This window comes from Solanum stenotomum, chromosome 3 (assembly GCF_019186545.1).
Source record: "Solanum stenotomum isolate F172 chromosome 3, ASM1918654v1, whole genome shotgun sequence".
In the NCBI taxonomy this organism is placed as follows: domain Eukaryota; kingdom Viridiplantae; phylum Streptophyta; class Magnoliopsida; order Solanales; family Solanaceae; genus Solanum; species Solanum stenotomum.
Genome location: NC_064284.1, coordinates 24,159,963 through 24,173,931, shown reverse-complemented (window position 1 = coordinate 24,173,931; position 13,969 = coordinate 24,159,963). Strand labels below are relative to the sequence as shown.

The 13,969-nt window shown below is 38.3% G+C and overlaps 1 protein-coding gene across 1 annotated transcript; it reads right to left on the bottom strand.

Annotated features, from left to right (window-relative positions):
* Nucleotides 1-8,212: 8,212 nt before the first annotated feature.
* On the bottom strand, nucleotides 8,213-8,878 carry LOC125858785 (uncharacterized). The gene is made up of 2 exons (XM_049538586.1): nucleotides 8,569-8,878; nucleotides 8,213-8,493 (listed from the first exon to the last, which is right to left on the bottom strand). The coding sequence occupies exons 1-2, from the start codon at nucleotides 8,876-8,878 to the stop codon at nucleotides 8,213-8,215; spliced, it is 591 nt and encodes a 196-aa protein (XP_049394543.1).
* Between the last annotated feature and the right edge of the window lie 5,091 nt (nucleotides 8,879-13,969).

The following is a 13,969-nucleotide window of genomic DNA, read 5'->3' as shown; positions in this document are numbered from 1 at the left end:
GGAAGCTCCAAGGAAGCAAACCCAACTAAGAAAAAAGTTGAAATATAAGACATTTTTATTTATCTTTCTAAAATTTGACGTATGCCTAATGACGTTAAATTATGACGCAACTATATATTTTTGTTGTATTTATTTTTTCCTATTTTATTTGTGGTGGTATTAATACCCCTTCTATCATTTTTTTTATACTATATATAATTATTGTGGTCCTTGCCGACAAACGTCTATATGGTATCTTTTTTTTTGTCGACCTTCTCTCTCTTGAGGTTTTTGCTTTTAATACATACATTCTCTGTAATTTCAAATTTTACATAAAAATTACATGTTTTATCGAGAAAAATAGTGTAATTATTAAATTTATATGAGAATAAGGACACGTCTTAATTTAAATCATAAGATTTGATTATTAACGATTGAATATTATTGTTTTAATAGAAAAAAGAGACAATAATGTTAAAGTAGATAAATGTGAAGTCGGAGGAAGCTTTTAAGCTTTGTGGATGTAGATGAGAGCTGGGTTCGGTGTTGCTTGCTTCAACTCCGAGAATATTCGGTGAGGATCAATGTAATAAAATGAAGAGTTAGGAAATAATAAAAGTTTGGGGCACAAGAAAATATATTTCTTGATCTCAAGTATTGCTTGGAATAAGGTTTCCCTTCCAAATGTAGAAAATAAATTATTTATAGGTTACAAAGATAGGGCACCAATCAATGATAAAGCTCCACTCAAGTCCTAAAGTACTACACCCAATGGATGTTGATCATGGGGTAATGTTATTAGCGGTGTCAACTAATATCCGTCTGTCGTGCTCAAGCTATCTGTACGGTGATATCCGCATATTTATCTCCTTTCTTTTTTTTCTTTTTTTTTATCTTTTTGGCCACATCATTGAGAATTCTTTGTAGGCTGAATCTCATTGCTTCCCCAAATTCATTTATTATTTGGACATCATCCAATTCTCTACTCACGCTTCCACGCACTTTAGTTATTATTTTCAAAATAGGTAGTTCCTTCATTTTTTGGGTATGGTGCGAGATGTGGTTGAGAAGCGAGATATTTTTCATAGGTCTTGAGTCTTGACGATGAATATATTTCTGAGAAAAAAAGTGTTGGACCTATATATCATCTTAAATGCTACTCTATGCATAACTTGATCACTAATAAAATAAAAGTGTGTCACCCAAGGCAGTAATTTCTTCCTTCTCTGGATTTTAATAATTGGGATTCCTATGTTCATTTCAACAATTCTCGACTTGAAAATTTATTTTGATGCTTCTGAATTTCATTCTTAGAGTTTTATATTTTCTTTTCCCGGGCTCCCCTCTTATTTCTCTTATGTAAATTTCCAGCTCATGTTCTATGACCATGACCTAAAATCTCTTTGTCTTCTTTTGATCATGTCAAGTCTTCTTTCCTAAAGAGCGGTTTGAGGTGTAAGATTAAATACTTTAATACATATCAGGATCTTGAACACGATAATCTTACATAGAGATCGTTAGGGATACATACCTGATGCGGAAGACATCATCACAGAGAAAAGCGGAAGCGTTAGTCGTAAATTGGTTTCTACTTCCTTGCCCTAGCCTTACATTACCACAACCTTCAGTGATTGTAGAGAATATGTGGTAGCCCTAATAAGTGGAGGGAGGACCAATTTATAGAGGTTAAGACTTAATCTGGTACGTCCATCAAATAACCAATGTATGGACGAGATCTATTCTTTATTAAATATTATTTATGGTATTACTTAGGTCACAAGTAACCTTGGGTCATAAGTAAGAATTATTTTATCACATTCTCCCACTTGGCCCAATGACCATATAACATTAATATTTTTGATAAACATTAGTTGTGCATACAATAAATCTTTTCTGTAATGTTCATCATGCATACCACAATATACAAACTACTAATGCGAGTTATGACGGTTGTACATAAATTTTAAGTTACATACTTCCTTCCATTTACTACTACATTAGCAACTTATCATACTAGGTCCATAAGATATAAAACATATAACATTACGGTGCACAATAATGTCTCACATAGACTTATCTTGTAATATCTCAAAACAATAATGTATACAATATTATGAGAAAGAAGAAATTCATTAATGTATATCAGAAACACATAATTGAGCTCAAAGTGTAAAAACATCATAAAAGTATCAATCATAAGTACAATCAAGACCCATTGTTTGAACATGTTCTTTAAATGTCTTTGGTTGTAAGCCATTTATTAACGGATACGTAATCATAAGATCAATTCTAATATTCTCAAGTAGCACTCTTTGTTTCTGAACATCTTCCTTGACAGTAAAGTACTTTAATTCCATATGTTTGGCACCTTTGAAGTACTTATGCTGCAGTATTATCATAATAAATTTTCAGCGGCTTGGTAATGGTGTCGACAACCCCAAGTCCTGAAATGAAGTTCCGCAACCATAATGCATGAATTGTGGCTTCATAACATGCCACAAATTTTGCTTCCATTGTGGATGTAGCAATGACAGATTGCTTAGCACTCTTCCACGATATTGCTCATTTAGCTAATAGGAACAAGTAACCAAAGGTGGACTTTCTAGTGTCAACACATCCAGCAAAATCTGAATCCGAGTATCCAGTAACTTCTAAGTTATTATATCTCGTATACATGAGCATATAATCCTTCGTTCCTTCCAGGTACCTTATGTCACGCTCCGAGCCTACACCCTGGACGCGATTGGCATTCGAGAACCATTGCTGGCCCCAAGCGAACCTTTGGCCTGGCTTAACTCTTAGCGAAAGACTTACTTAACATAGAATAAATTCAAATGAAAGCTTTAACTCAAAAGTCTCAAAAGATAAACTCAGAAATGTTTAAAGAAATATTCAACTGGCCCAAAGAGGCAACTCAAGTCTCAACATGTGATCAACTGAAAATGAAAAGACTCATGAACTAGTGTTTATCTATCTATGAAGCCTCTAATACTCTGAGGGATAACGGGACAAGACCCCCGATCATCCTAACAACTGAAATACTAAAAAGAAATATAATAAAGGGATCCTCCGGAAGTAAGGAGGCTCACCAAGAAAATCGAGAACTCGACTGGATCAACTAAGCATTGGTTGATGATCCTGGTCACGTGTATCTGCATCATAAAATATATATGCCAAATGGTGTCAGTACATCAAATGTACGAGTATGCGAGGGGAAATCTAAACCCGACATAAGCTTGAACTAGAAATAAAGAAACAACTTACCTTGTCTCAACTCAACTCAGGGATACTCAACTTACTCAACTCATTTCAATATAAAGCAGTAGTAAAGATGCATTATAAAGAAAAACTTTTAAAACAGTAAATAGCAACTCAATGTATTAGAAAATATAATATACTCAGTTTGTATGCAAGGATACAAAATAAACTTTGTTTGTATATGAAATACAAAACAAACTCTAAGGGATATTCTCTAACCGAAAACCATCACTATGAGCTATGTGATGATACATCATCTAGCCCACGCTGCCAGAACTGTCCTATACTTTGTCGAGGTATAAGACCTACTAACTAAGTGGATCAACTAGTCTATGCTTATAAGCAATAAGGAATCATCTAAAAAGTATGACCTTTTCAACCCACAGGCTAAATGATTTATGAGGACTTTTGTCACTCCCCGAGGCTACCCCCTGGAAGCGGACACGTGACCTAGGATCACGAGTGACCCCAAGCTAACCCTAAGTTGGCATATCATAAGCATACTAGATACACTGATCAAAGAAAATAATGTGCAGAAGCTTAAAACATCATAAAATTGAAATGATAGGGAATACCCATTACTATCTGAATAAATAAACTGAGAGTTTACTAACAACTAAAAGATCAAACTCCAAAGATAAAACTGAATCTAATTATGTCTGAAATAAAGCATCTAACTGACTAGAGATGATGGGACATGCCCCCAGCTAAATCTAGCAAAAACTGAAACCAAAGACAGAAAGTAGAAAGATAATCATGTCAATCGACCTCGAAGAATGATGACTCACCACTGATGCTGTTGAACTGGAGATCGGGAATCGAGTTATGCGTGATCTGAATGCTGAGGACCTGAACCTACATCACGAGAAAATGTAGCGCAGAGTATGCGTCAGTACTTGAAGGGTACTGAACATGCATGATAGAATAAAGTTGAACAATATACATAACTGAGCAATGATATAAGATAAACATGATACTATACTAAAAATACTGAACATGAACTAACTGAATGCAATGACCAAGTCTATAACATGTTGAAACTGAATACTGAACTGTAACTGATAACCTGGTCAATGCAATAGAATTTGATTGTGGAAGCTACTAATCACCGACATAAAACCACGTGAAATAAACGCGGAGTCCAATGTATACGCTTCATCGAGAGGACCCAATCTACCCTGCCAGAGGTATAGAGGCATGACTGGCGTGATCACTAAACTGATGCCCACAGAGGGGACTTATAACCTACAGGGCACGTAGTTTTGGGACTTGAGGGTGACTGGCCCTAGTCCAACTCAGTATTAAGCCTACTCCCAATAGAATGTATAAAGTACAAAATAACTAAAATTGCTCAATATTCTAACATGCTAACTGAAAATGCAACATTAAGTACTTATAATGAAACATTTGTAAACTGATGCATGTATATCTGAATAAACTGGCCTATCAAGTGTAATTCATGAACTAAACGAATCTACACAACTAGGATCCTGAATTTTATGCAAGGCTTTAGCAACATGGTTACGAAAATGTAATATTCTGATTAGGATTAATCTAACAGCTAAATCACAACAATAATCTGATGTTCTAGAAACTCTAGGTCTAAACATAATTAAGAAAATCAAAGAATTTGACTGAAATCTAGGGACCTACTGGGTGAAAGGAACTCACTAGTGAAATCCCACATACCTGGTGACGAAATTCACGGAGAAATATTTCAACTTCGGGGTTGGAACTGAAGAAAACCTTGATGCGTTCTTGAACTAGGGTTGCTTGACTTTTTCCTCTTGTTTTTCTCTAAGATTGATGAATTTTTGGTGAATTATGATTAGGTTAGGTTCTAATTTAGTTTCTAGGCTAAAACTGACCAAAACCACGTAGTTTAGGGGTCCAACACTAGGTAAAAGACCAAACGATCCCTGACTTAAAAGCCGCCGAGGCTAACCAATGGACTGATCAACGGTCCATGGACTGACCCACGGTCCGTCCTGGTCAACCGTCGTTTGGCTTCAGAGACTAGGTTCCGGAGGTCTTAATCCACGGACCAGGACCACGACCCGTGGTCTGACCTACGGTCTGTGGGTCCGGCCGTGGGTCGACCCTTAGACAATTTTTCTGGACTTTTCTGGGAAGGGCTGCAAGTGGCTATCCACGGACCCCACATACTGTCCGTGGGTGGTGCCCATCGATGGCACCTGCAACTTCTAATTTCTTCAATCTGGTTTGTCTAGGACACGGGGTGTTACATTATCTCCCTTTGGGAACATTCATCCTTAAATGAAGACTAAACTAGTTGAAGATGGAAGGAAAGAGCTGCAAACCCTACCACTAAGTAATGGAAACTAAAATCTGACTGAACTAAGTTCCAAGAACAAGCAAATATGCTGAAAATGCAAGTATAAACTGAAGGAACAAGATACTAAGACTGAATTTATGCAGAATGACTGAAAAACTGGAGAGGAACTATTACCTCAAGCTGGAGTGGAATCGGAAGGAAAGCGATGAGGATACTTGTCCTTCATGGCTTCTTCTGCTTCCCAAGTGGCTCCCTCTACGGACTGACTCCTCTACAAAACCTTAACTGAACGACTTCATTGTTTCTCAACCTTCGAATCTAACGATCAAGAATCTCAACTGGCATATCCTCATAAGTGAGACTATCCTTCACATCCACACTTTCTAATGATATTATGGATGTTGAATTACCCACACATTTCTTCAACAACAAAATATGAAAGACCATATGAACTGTTGTTAGTTCTGGTGGAAGCTCTAACTCATAAGCCACTTTAGGAACACATAAACGACCCTGATAGCGAAGCACATCATCTCCCCCTTGGGAGAAAACCTCAACCCTCTGTTGATGAATTGCACCCTTTATTCAAGCAATATAAGATCACTGTCTTGATTTTCCTTAACCTCCGCTACCAATGAAGTTCTCACCCATTCTGAACTGTCACACCACCATCTGATATGCTTATAAGGTGAAGTCCCAAGCAAGCAAGCATGTGAACATCCTTTGCTAGTTCTTTTCTTTCTTCCTCAACATGTGCTACACTACCTATAGATAGTCTGCTAAGAGCACCTGCTACTACATTGGCCTTACCAGGATGATAAAGCATATTCATATCGTAGTATTTGAGGAACTCAAGCCATCTCCTATGGCAAATATTCAACTCTTTCTGGGTGAACACATACTGAAGGCTTTTATGGTCTGTGAACACATTTACATGAACACCATACAAGTAGTGTCTCCAAATTTTAAGTGCAAACACCACTGCTGCAAGCTCGAGGTCATAAGTTAGATAGTTTTTCCCATGCACCTTAAGCTGTCTAGAAGCATAAGTTATAACCTTACTTCGCTGCATCAACACACAACCTAGGCCGACTCTGGACGCATCACAATAGATCATAAATCGTCTGAACCCTCTGGTAGAGTCAAAACAAAAGTTGTAGTTAACCTAGTTTTCAGTTCTGCGAAGCTCTTCTCATACTCATCTAACCACCGAAACGTCAACTTAATCAATCGAGAAGCTATGGATGAAAATCCTTCCACCAACCTTTTATAATAACCCGCTAGACCCAAGAAACTTCTGATATCTGTAAGAGAGGTAGGTCTGGGCCATTGTTTCACTACTTTTATTTTCTGAGAATCCACTCGGATCCCTTCGCTAAGTACAATATGCCCAAGGAAAGCAACTCATTGCAACCAAAACTCACACTTGATAAACTTAGCGAATAATTGGTGATCTTTGAGAGTTTTTAGGACAACTCTCAAATGAGTCGCATGTTCTTCCTCATTTCTAGAGTAAATGAGGATATCATCAACAAAGACGATAACAAACAAGTCCAAATACTACTTGAATACCATGTTCATCAAATCCATGAAATTTGCAGGAGCATTGGTTAGTCCAAATGACATAACTACAAATTCATAATGACCATACCGAGTTCTGAAGGCTGTTTTCAGAATGTCATTATCTCTGACTCTGAGCTGATGAAAATCGGATCTGAGGTCTATCTTCGAAAAATGACTAGCACCCTGAAGTTGGTCGAACAAGTCATCAATCCTAGGGATAAGGTATTTATTCTTGATTGTGACCTTGTTCAACTGTCTATAATCAATGCACATCCTGAGAGACCTATATTTCTTCTTCACGAACAACACTGGTGCACCTCATAAAGAAATACTAGGTCAGATGAAGCCCTTATCTAGAAGGTCTTTCAACTGTTCTTTCTATTTCTTGATCTCAGCTAGAGCCATTCTGTAAGGAGGAATCGAAATAGGCTGGGTATCTGGAAAGAGATCAATTCTGAAGTCGATTTCCCTTTCAGAAGGAACTCCGGGAAGATCTTCTGGAAACACTTCTGGAAACTCATTAACTACTGGAACTAACTCAAGAGTTGGGGTTTCGGTGCTTAAATCCTTAAACCAAACTAGATGATAGAGATAACCCTTTGAGATCATCTTTTTGGCCTTAAGGTAAGAAATGAAATGACCCATAGGCGCTAAGCTACTACCCTTTCATTCTAAGATTGGTTCATCTGGAAATTGAAAACGAATGATCATAGTTCTACAGTCGACTGAGGAATAACATGAATGTAACCAATCCATGCCTAGAATGGTATCAAAGTCTACCATTTCTAACTCTACAAGATCTACTGAGGTGACTTTCTAAGAGATTGCGACAGGGCAATTTTTGTATACCCGTCTAGCTATAACTAGGTCACCTACTGGAGTAGAGACTGAGAAGGGTTCTAAGAGGATTTTTGGACTGACACTGAAATTGACTGCTATATAAGGAGTTACAAAGGAAAGAGTAACCCCTGGATCTAACAAAGCATAAACATCTAACTGAAAAACTCGTAACGTACCAGTGACCACATCAGGAGAATCTTCCTGATCCTAGCGAGCCTGAAGAGCATACAACCTGTTCTAGCGCTGACCGCCACCTATACCAGATGAGTTACCCTGCTAAGTCGGGTGACCTGTTGGTGCTGCTGAAGTTGTAGACTGAGCCTTACCATTATTGCCTCCTTGAACCTGTTTAAAAGAGGGCAACCTGTGACCAGACTGACCACACCCAAAACATCCTTCCTTTCCTCTAAGACACTCCTCCGGATGGTTATTACCACACTTTGGACAAGTTAGGTAGGTCCTGGTGCCTGAAACACTCCCCTGAGACTTAGAGCCTGATGCTTTACCTTTTTGATCCTGTCGAAACCTGGAAGATGGAACACTAGCTGATGACGGTGCTGGAGCTGAAGATTTCTACTGAAACTGCAAGAGATTTCCACCACCCGATTTCTATTAAGAAGATTCATAGTTGCCTGTCCTAGCCTTTTTGTTCTCCTTGGCCTGTTCTCTAAGCTTGTCTCTCTCAACCTGCTGAGCATGACTCATGAGCCTAGAGATGTTCATATCTTCCAACAACATAACATTTCTACACTCTGTTCTCACCAAGTCAGATACCCCAAATAGAAACTTACTCATCTGAATCCTGGAATCGACAACTATGTGAGGAGCATACCTGGAGAATTGGGTGAACTTAAGCCCGTACTCTTGGACTGTTATCGAAACTTGCCTCAAATTAATGAACTCCTGAGCTTTTGCCTCTTTAAGCTCTCTCGAAAAGAACATGTCCAGAAAAGCTTCGAAAAAATACTCTCAAGTCACATGAGCGGCACATGTACCCCTATTTTCCTTCCATTGAGTAAACCAGATGTGAGCTACATCCTTGAGTTGGTGGGATGACAATTCTACCCTATCATTTCCAGTCACTTGCATCACTCCAAAAATCTTCTTGACCTCATCTATGAAGTTCTGGGCATCCTCACCAACTTGCGACCCTAAAAACTCAGGCGAATTCATCCTAAAAAAATCACGAACCTTGGCTTCCATGGATCCACCACTAATATTTGCAGGAACTGGAACCTGATGATTGTTCTGGTTGGTCATACTCTGAGCCAAAAACTGACTGGAGTTTCGAAACTCTGCATTCGAAACTTCTTGATCTGGGACTAGAGGATCTGCATTAGCATTGTGGGAATTCGTATTCCTTATGTAAGCTCTACGAGGGGGGTATGATCTAAAAATGCATAACGATGGATTAGAGAGAGATCATACCAACACACGATAAAAATATCAAGAAAGTGAAGTTTTCCTAAAACACTTTGTAGCCTCCCTCTCATTAGATGTGGTGCACTTCAAACCCATGAAAAGTACTCTACTTAGTGCGGCTTTTCAGACATCCTAGGACACTTAAACCTAGTGCTCTGATACCAAATTTGTCACTCCCCGAGGCTACCCCCTAGACACGAACACGGGACCTAGGATCACGAGTGACCCCAAGCTAACCCTAAGTTGGCATATCATAAGCATACTAGATAAACTGATTAAAGAAAATATTGTACGGAAGCTTAAACCATCATAAAATTGAAATGATGGGGAATACCATTACTATCTGAATAAATAAACTAAGAGTTTACTGACAACTAAAAGATCAAACTCCAAAGCTAAAACTGAATCTAACTATGTCTAAAATAAAGCCTCTAACTGACTAGAGATGCTGGAACATGCCCCAGCTAAATCTAGCAAAAACTGAAACTAAAAACTGAAAGTAGAAAGATAATCATGCCAATCGTCCTCGAAGAATGAGGACTCACCATTGATGCTGCTGAACTGGAGATCGAGAACTGATCTATGCGTGAGGACCTGAACCTACATCACGAGAAGATATAGCGCAGAGCATGTGTCAGTACTTGAAGGGTACTGAGCATGCATGATAGAATAAAGCTGAACAATATATATAACTGAACAAAACATATAACTGAACAATGATATAAGATGAACATGAAACTATACTGAAAATACTAAACATGAACTAACTAAATACAATGACAAAGTCTATAACATGCTGAAACTGAATACTGAACTCTAACTGATAACCTGGTCAATGCAATAGAATCTGACTGTGGGAGCTACTAATAACTGACATAAAACCATGTGAGCTAAACATGGAGTCCGATGTATACGCCCCATCGAGAGGACCCAATATACCCTGCTAGAGATATAGAGGCATTACTGGCGTGATCACTAAACTGATGCCCACAGAGGGGACTTATAACCTATAGGGCACGTAGTTCTGGGACTTGAGGGTAATTGACCCTAGTCCAACTAGGTATTAAGCCTACTCCCAATAGAATGTAAAAAATACAAAAATAACTGGATTGCTCAAGATTCTGACATGCTAACTGGAAATGCAACATTAAGTATTGATAATGAAACATTTGTAAACTGATGCATGTATATTTGAATAAACTGTCCTAGCAAAGTGTAATTCATAAACTAAACGAATCTACACAACTAGGGTTCTAAATTTCATGCAAGGCTTTAACAACATGGTTACAAAAATGTAATACTCTAATTAGGATTAATCTAACAGTTAAATCACAGCAATAATCTAACGTTCTAGAAACCCTAGGTCTGAACATAATTAAGGGAATTAAAGAATCTGACTAAAATCTAGGGACCTAATGGGTAAAAGGAACCAACTAGTGAAATTCCACATACATGGTGACGAAATTCACGGAGAAATCTTTTGATTTTGGGGTTGGAACTGAAGAAAACCTAGTTGCGTTCTTGAACTAGGGTTGCTCAACTTTTTCCTCTTGTTTTGCTCTAAGATCGATGAATTTTTGGTGAATGATTGATTAGGTTAGGTTCTAATTTAGTTTCTAGGCTAAAATTGACCAAAACCACGTAGTTTAAGGGTTAAACGACGTAGTTTAGGGTCTAACGCATAGGGAAAAGACCAAACGACCCTTGACTTAAAAGCTGTGGGGGCCAACCGACGGACTGATGACCGATGGTCCGTGGACTGACCGACAGTCTGTCCTGGTCAACCGTCGTTTGGCTTCAGAGACTAGGTTCTGGGGGTCTCGATCCATGGACCAGGACCATAATCCGTGGTCTGACCTATGGTCCGTGGGTCCGGCCATGGGTCGACCCTTAGACAATTTTTCTGGACTAATCTGGGAAGGGCTGCAGGTGGCCATCCACGGACCCCACCTATGGTCCGTGGGTGGTGCCCGTCAGTGGCACCTGCACCTTCTGATTTCTGCAATCTGGTCTGTCTAGGACACGGGGTGTTACAACTTTGAGTTATCTGAATTTGTCCACATATCGGTGCTCAGTACTATTCCAAAATATAACTAGCTCATATATTTAAAAACATAACTCTTTATGTGGTTTGAGATTATTACTCAAAAATCTTTCTCTTAAAAGAGATGGTACTCAAAATTGCTCAAAAACTCTTTCGGAAATTGGTGTTTCCTCTAATCTTTAATGTGAAAATATTTTCTCTTGGGAATACTTAGTTCCTATATATGATTTTAAAGAAAATGAACTCAACTCTACTATTTCTCAAACTCAAGTGCTTAAGTCTTAAAACAAGTTTAAAAGAATTGTAAAAGACTTATTAAAATTACTCGTAAGAACTCTAAGACTTGACTCTCAGCTCTACCTTGAATTTGAATTATGGATTCAAGGGTTATGATCTTATGTTATGGATGATCTCTCAATGTTTATAGGTACCTTAAAGTGTAGAAATCAATTAGAAAACATAGGTACTATTCGAGGGAACTCATACGGAAAGAAGGACTAAAGAATAGGGGACCTGGCGACCCTGGCACACTGAGTGGCACGGGGAGCCAGACCCTGAACTATAGAAGGGAAGGTAGGGCGCACTGAGTGGAGCGACCACCCAGGAGCTAAACTATAGGCCAAATCTTGTGGCGCACTGCTGGCGCAGCACGCCAGCCTTTGTCCAGATTTCTCGACAAATTTTCTTACTCGTTTTCTAACCCTAATTTGCCTAGAATCAAATGGTTTCTTCCCCAATCACTTAGATTCGGATACCCAACCAAAGTACACGATAACCTACTCAAAACAACTCTCAAATCACCAACTTTCAACTCAAAATCATCAAAACCCCAACAATCAAAATTACGATAGGAATTTCAAGAAAACTCATCAAGAACTCAAATTCTTCAACTTTAAGAACAAAATTTCACTGAAAATAGCATGATTGGCGTGTGGGTGAACGAACCCAGCACTACGAGAACTCACATACCTCTTAAGGATCAAACCCTTGGCGAAACAATCATCGATCTGCAAGAAAACTTGAAGAACGCCCTAACTTTTTTCTCCTTTTCTCCTCTTCTTGAACTTCTCTCAAAACCCTAGCGTAAATTAGGGTTTGTAAAACTGAACCAAATCAGTTTAGACCCCTAAATATTACCGAAATTTGTTTTAAGCTGACGGGATAAGGAAAAGACCAAAACACCCCTATGAAATCCGGGTAACTTTTTTTTTTATCTTGGACATACATATTTTTAAATGATCATATCTCCCTCATTCGAACTCAAAAATTAGCAAACTCGGTGGCGTTGGAAAGAGAATTCCAAGACCTTTCATTTGATATCTTATTGGCCACCTAAATCATCATGTACTGAGAGTTATGGTCATTTGATGTTGATCCAGAACTCACAACTTAATCTTAACTTGCAAAATTTCAGATTTTTCTCTTTCCAAGTTAGTTCTTTCTATTTTTAGATATCTCTAAGGCGGGATGTTACAATATCTCTCCCTTGGGAACATTCGTCCTCGAATGAGATCACTTTAAAGTAGAACTAAGGTGTAACATCTAACATTCAGCTCAAACACCCAACATGCAATTCAACATAACATAGCACATCAATTAGAATAGTGTTTTTCAGAAACATTACCTTGGTCTGAAATTTCTCCGGACTCAAAGAGATGTGGGTATATGTTCTTCATGTCCTCTTCAGCCTCCTCAATGAATTGATTTCTCCATAATACCTTGACTGATGCTACCTCCTTGGTTCTCAACTTGCGAACCTGACGATCTAGAAACTGAACGGGAATCTCCTCGTAAAATAGGTTGTCCTTAATACCAATATTTTCAATCGGTATAATAAGTGAAGGATCTCTCATACACTTATTCAACATAGAAATTTGAAACACCGAATGAACTGCTGCCAACTCTGACGGTAGCTCCAATTCGTAGGCTACATTGCCAGTCCTCTTGGAGATATACCGGGGGCTAAGTTTTGCCTTCTTACCAAATCTCATAACACCCTTCATGGGTGACACCTTCAAGTAAACCCAATCATCCACCTCAAATTCTAAGTCTCTTTTCCTAATATCAGTGTATGACTTCTGACGGCTCTGCGTTGTTTTCAATCTTTCTTGAATGATCTTCACTTTCTCCATGGCTTGATGAGCCAAGTTTGGTCCTATCAACCCAACTTTACCAACCTTAAACCATCCAATAAGAGATCTGCATCTTCTCCCATAAAGAGCTTCATAATGAGCCATCTGGATGCTAGAGTGATAACTATTGTTGTAAGTGAACTCTATGAGAGGTAAGTGATTATCCCAATTACCTTTGAAATCGATCACACAATCCCTCAACATATCTTCTAAAGTCTGAATGGTGCGCTCTGCTTTACCATCAGTATGATGATGGAAAGCAGTACTCAAATTCACCTTCGAATCCAATCCTTTTTTGATGAAGGACTCAAAGATTTTGAGTTTTATTTTTATTGTAAAAATAAAAAGAGTAGTTAGATTTTGAATGAATTAGAGTGGGTCGATAGGTTTTTAATGAACTGTTTTGAATTTAAAACAAAAAAAATAATAAATTTA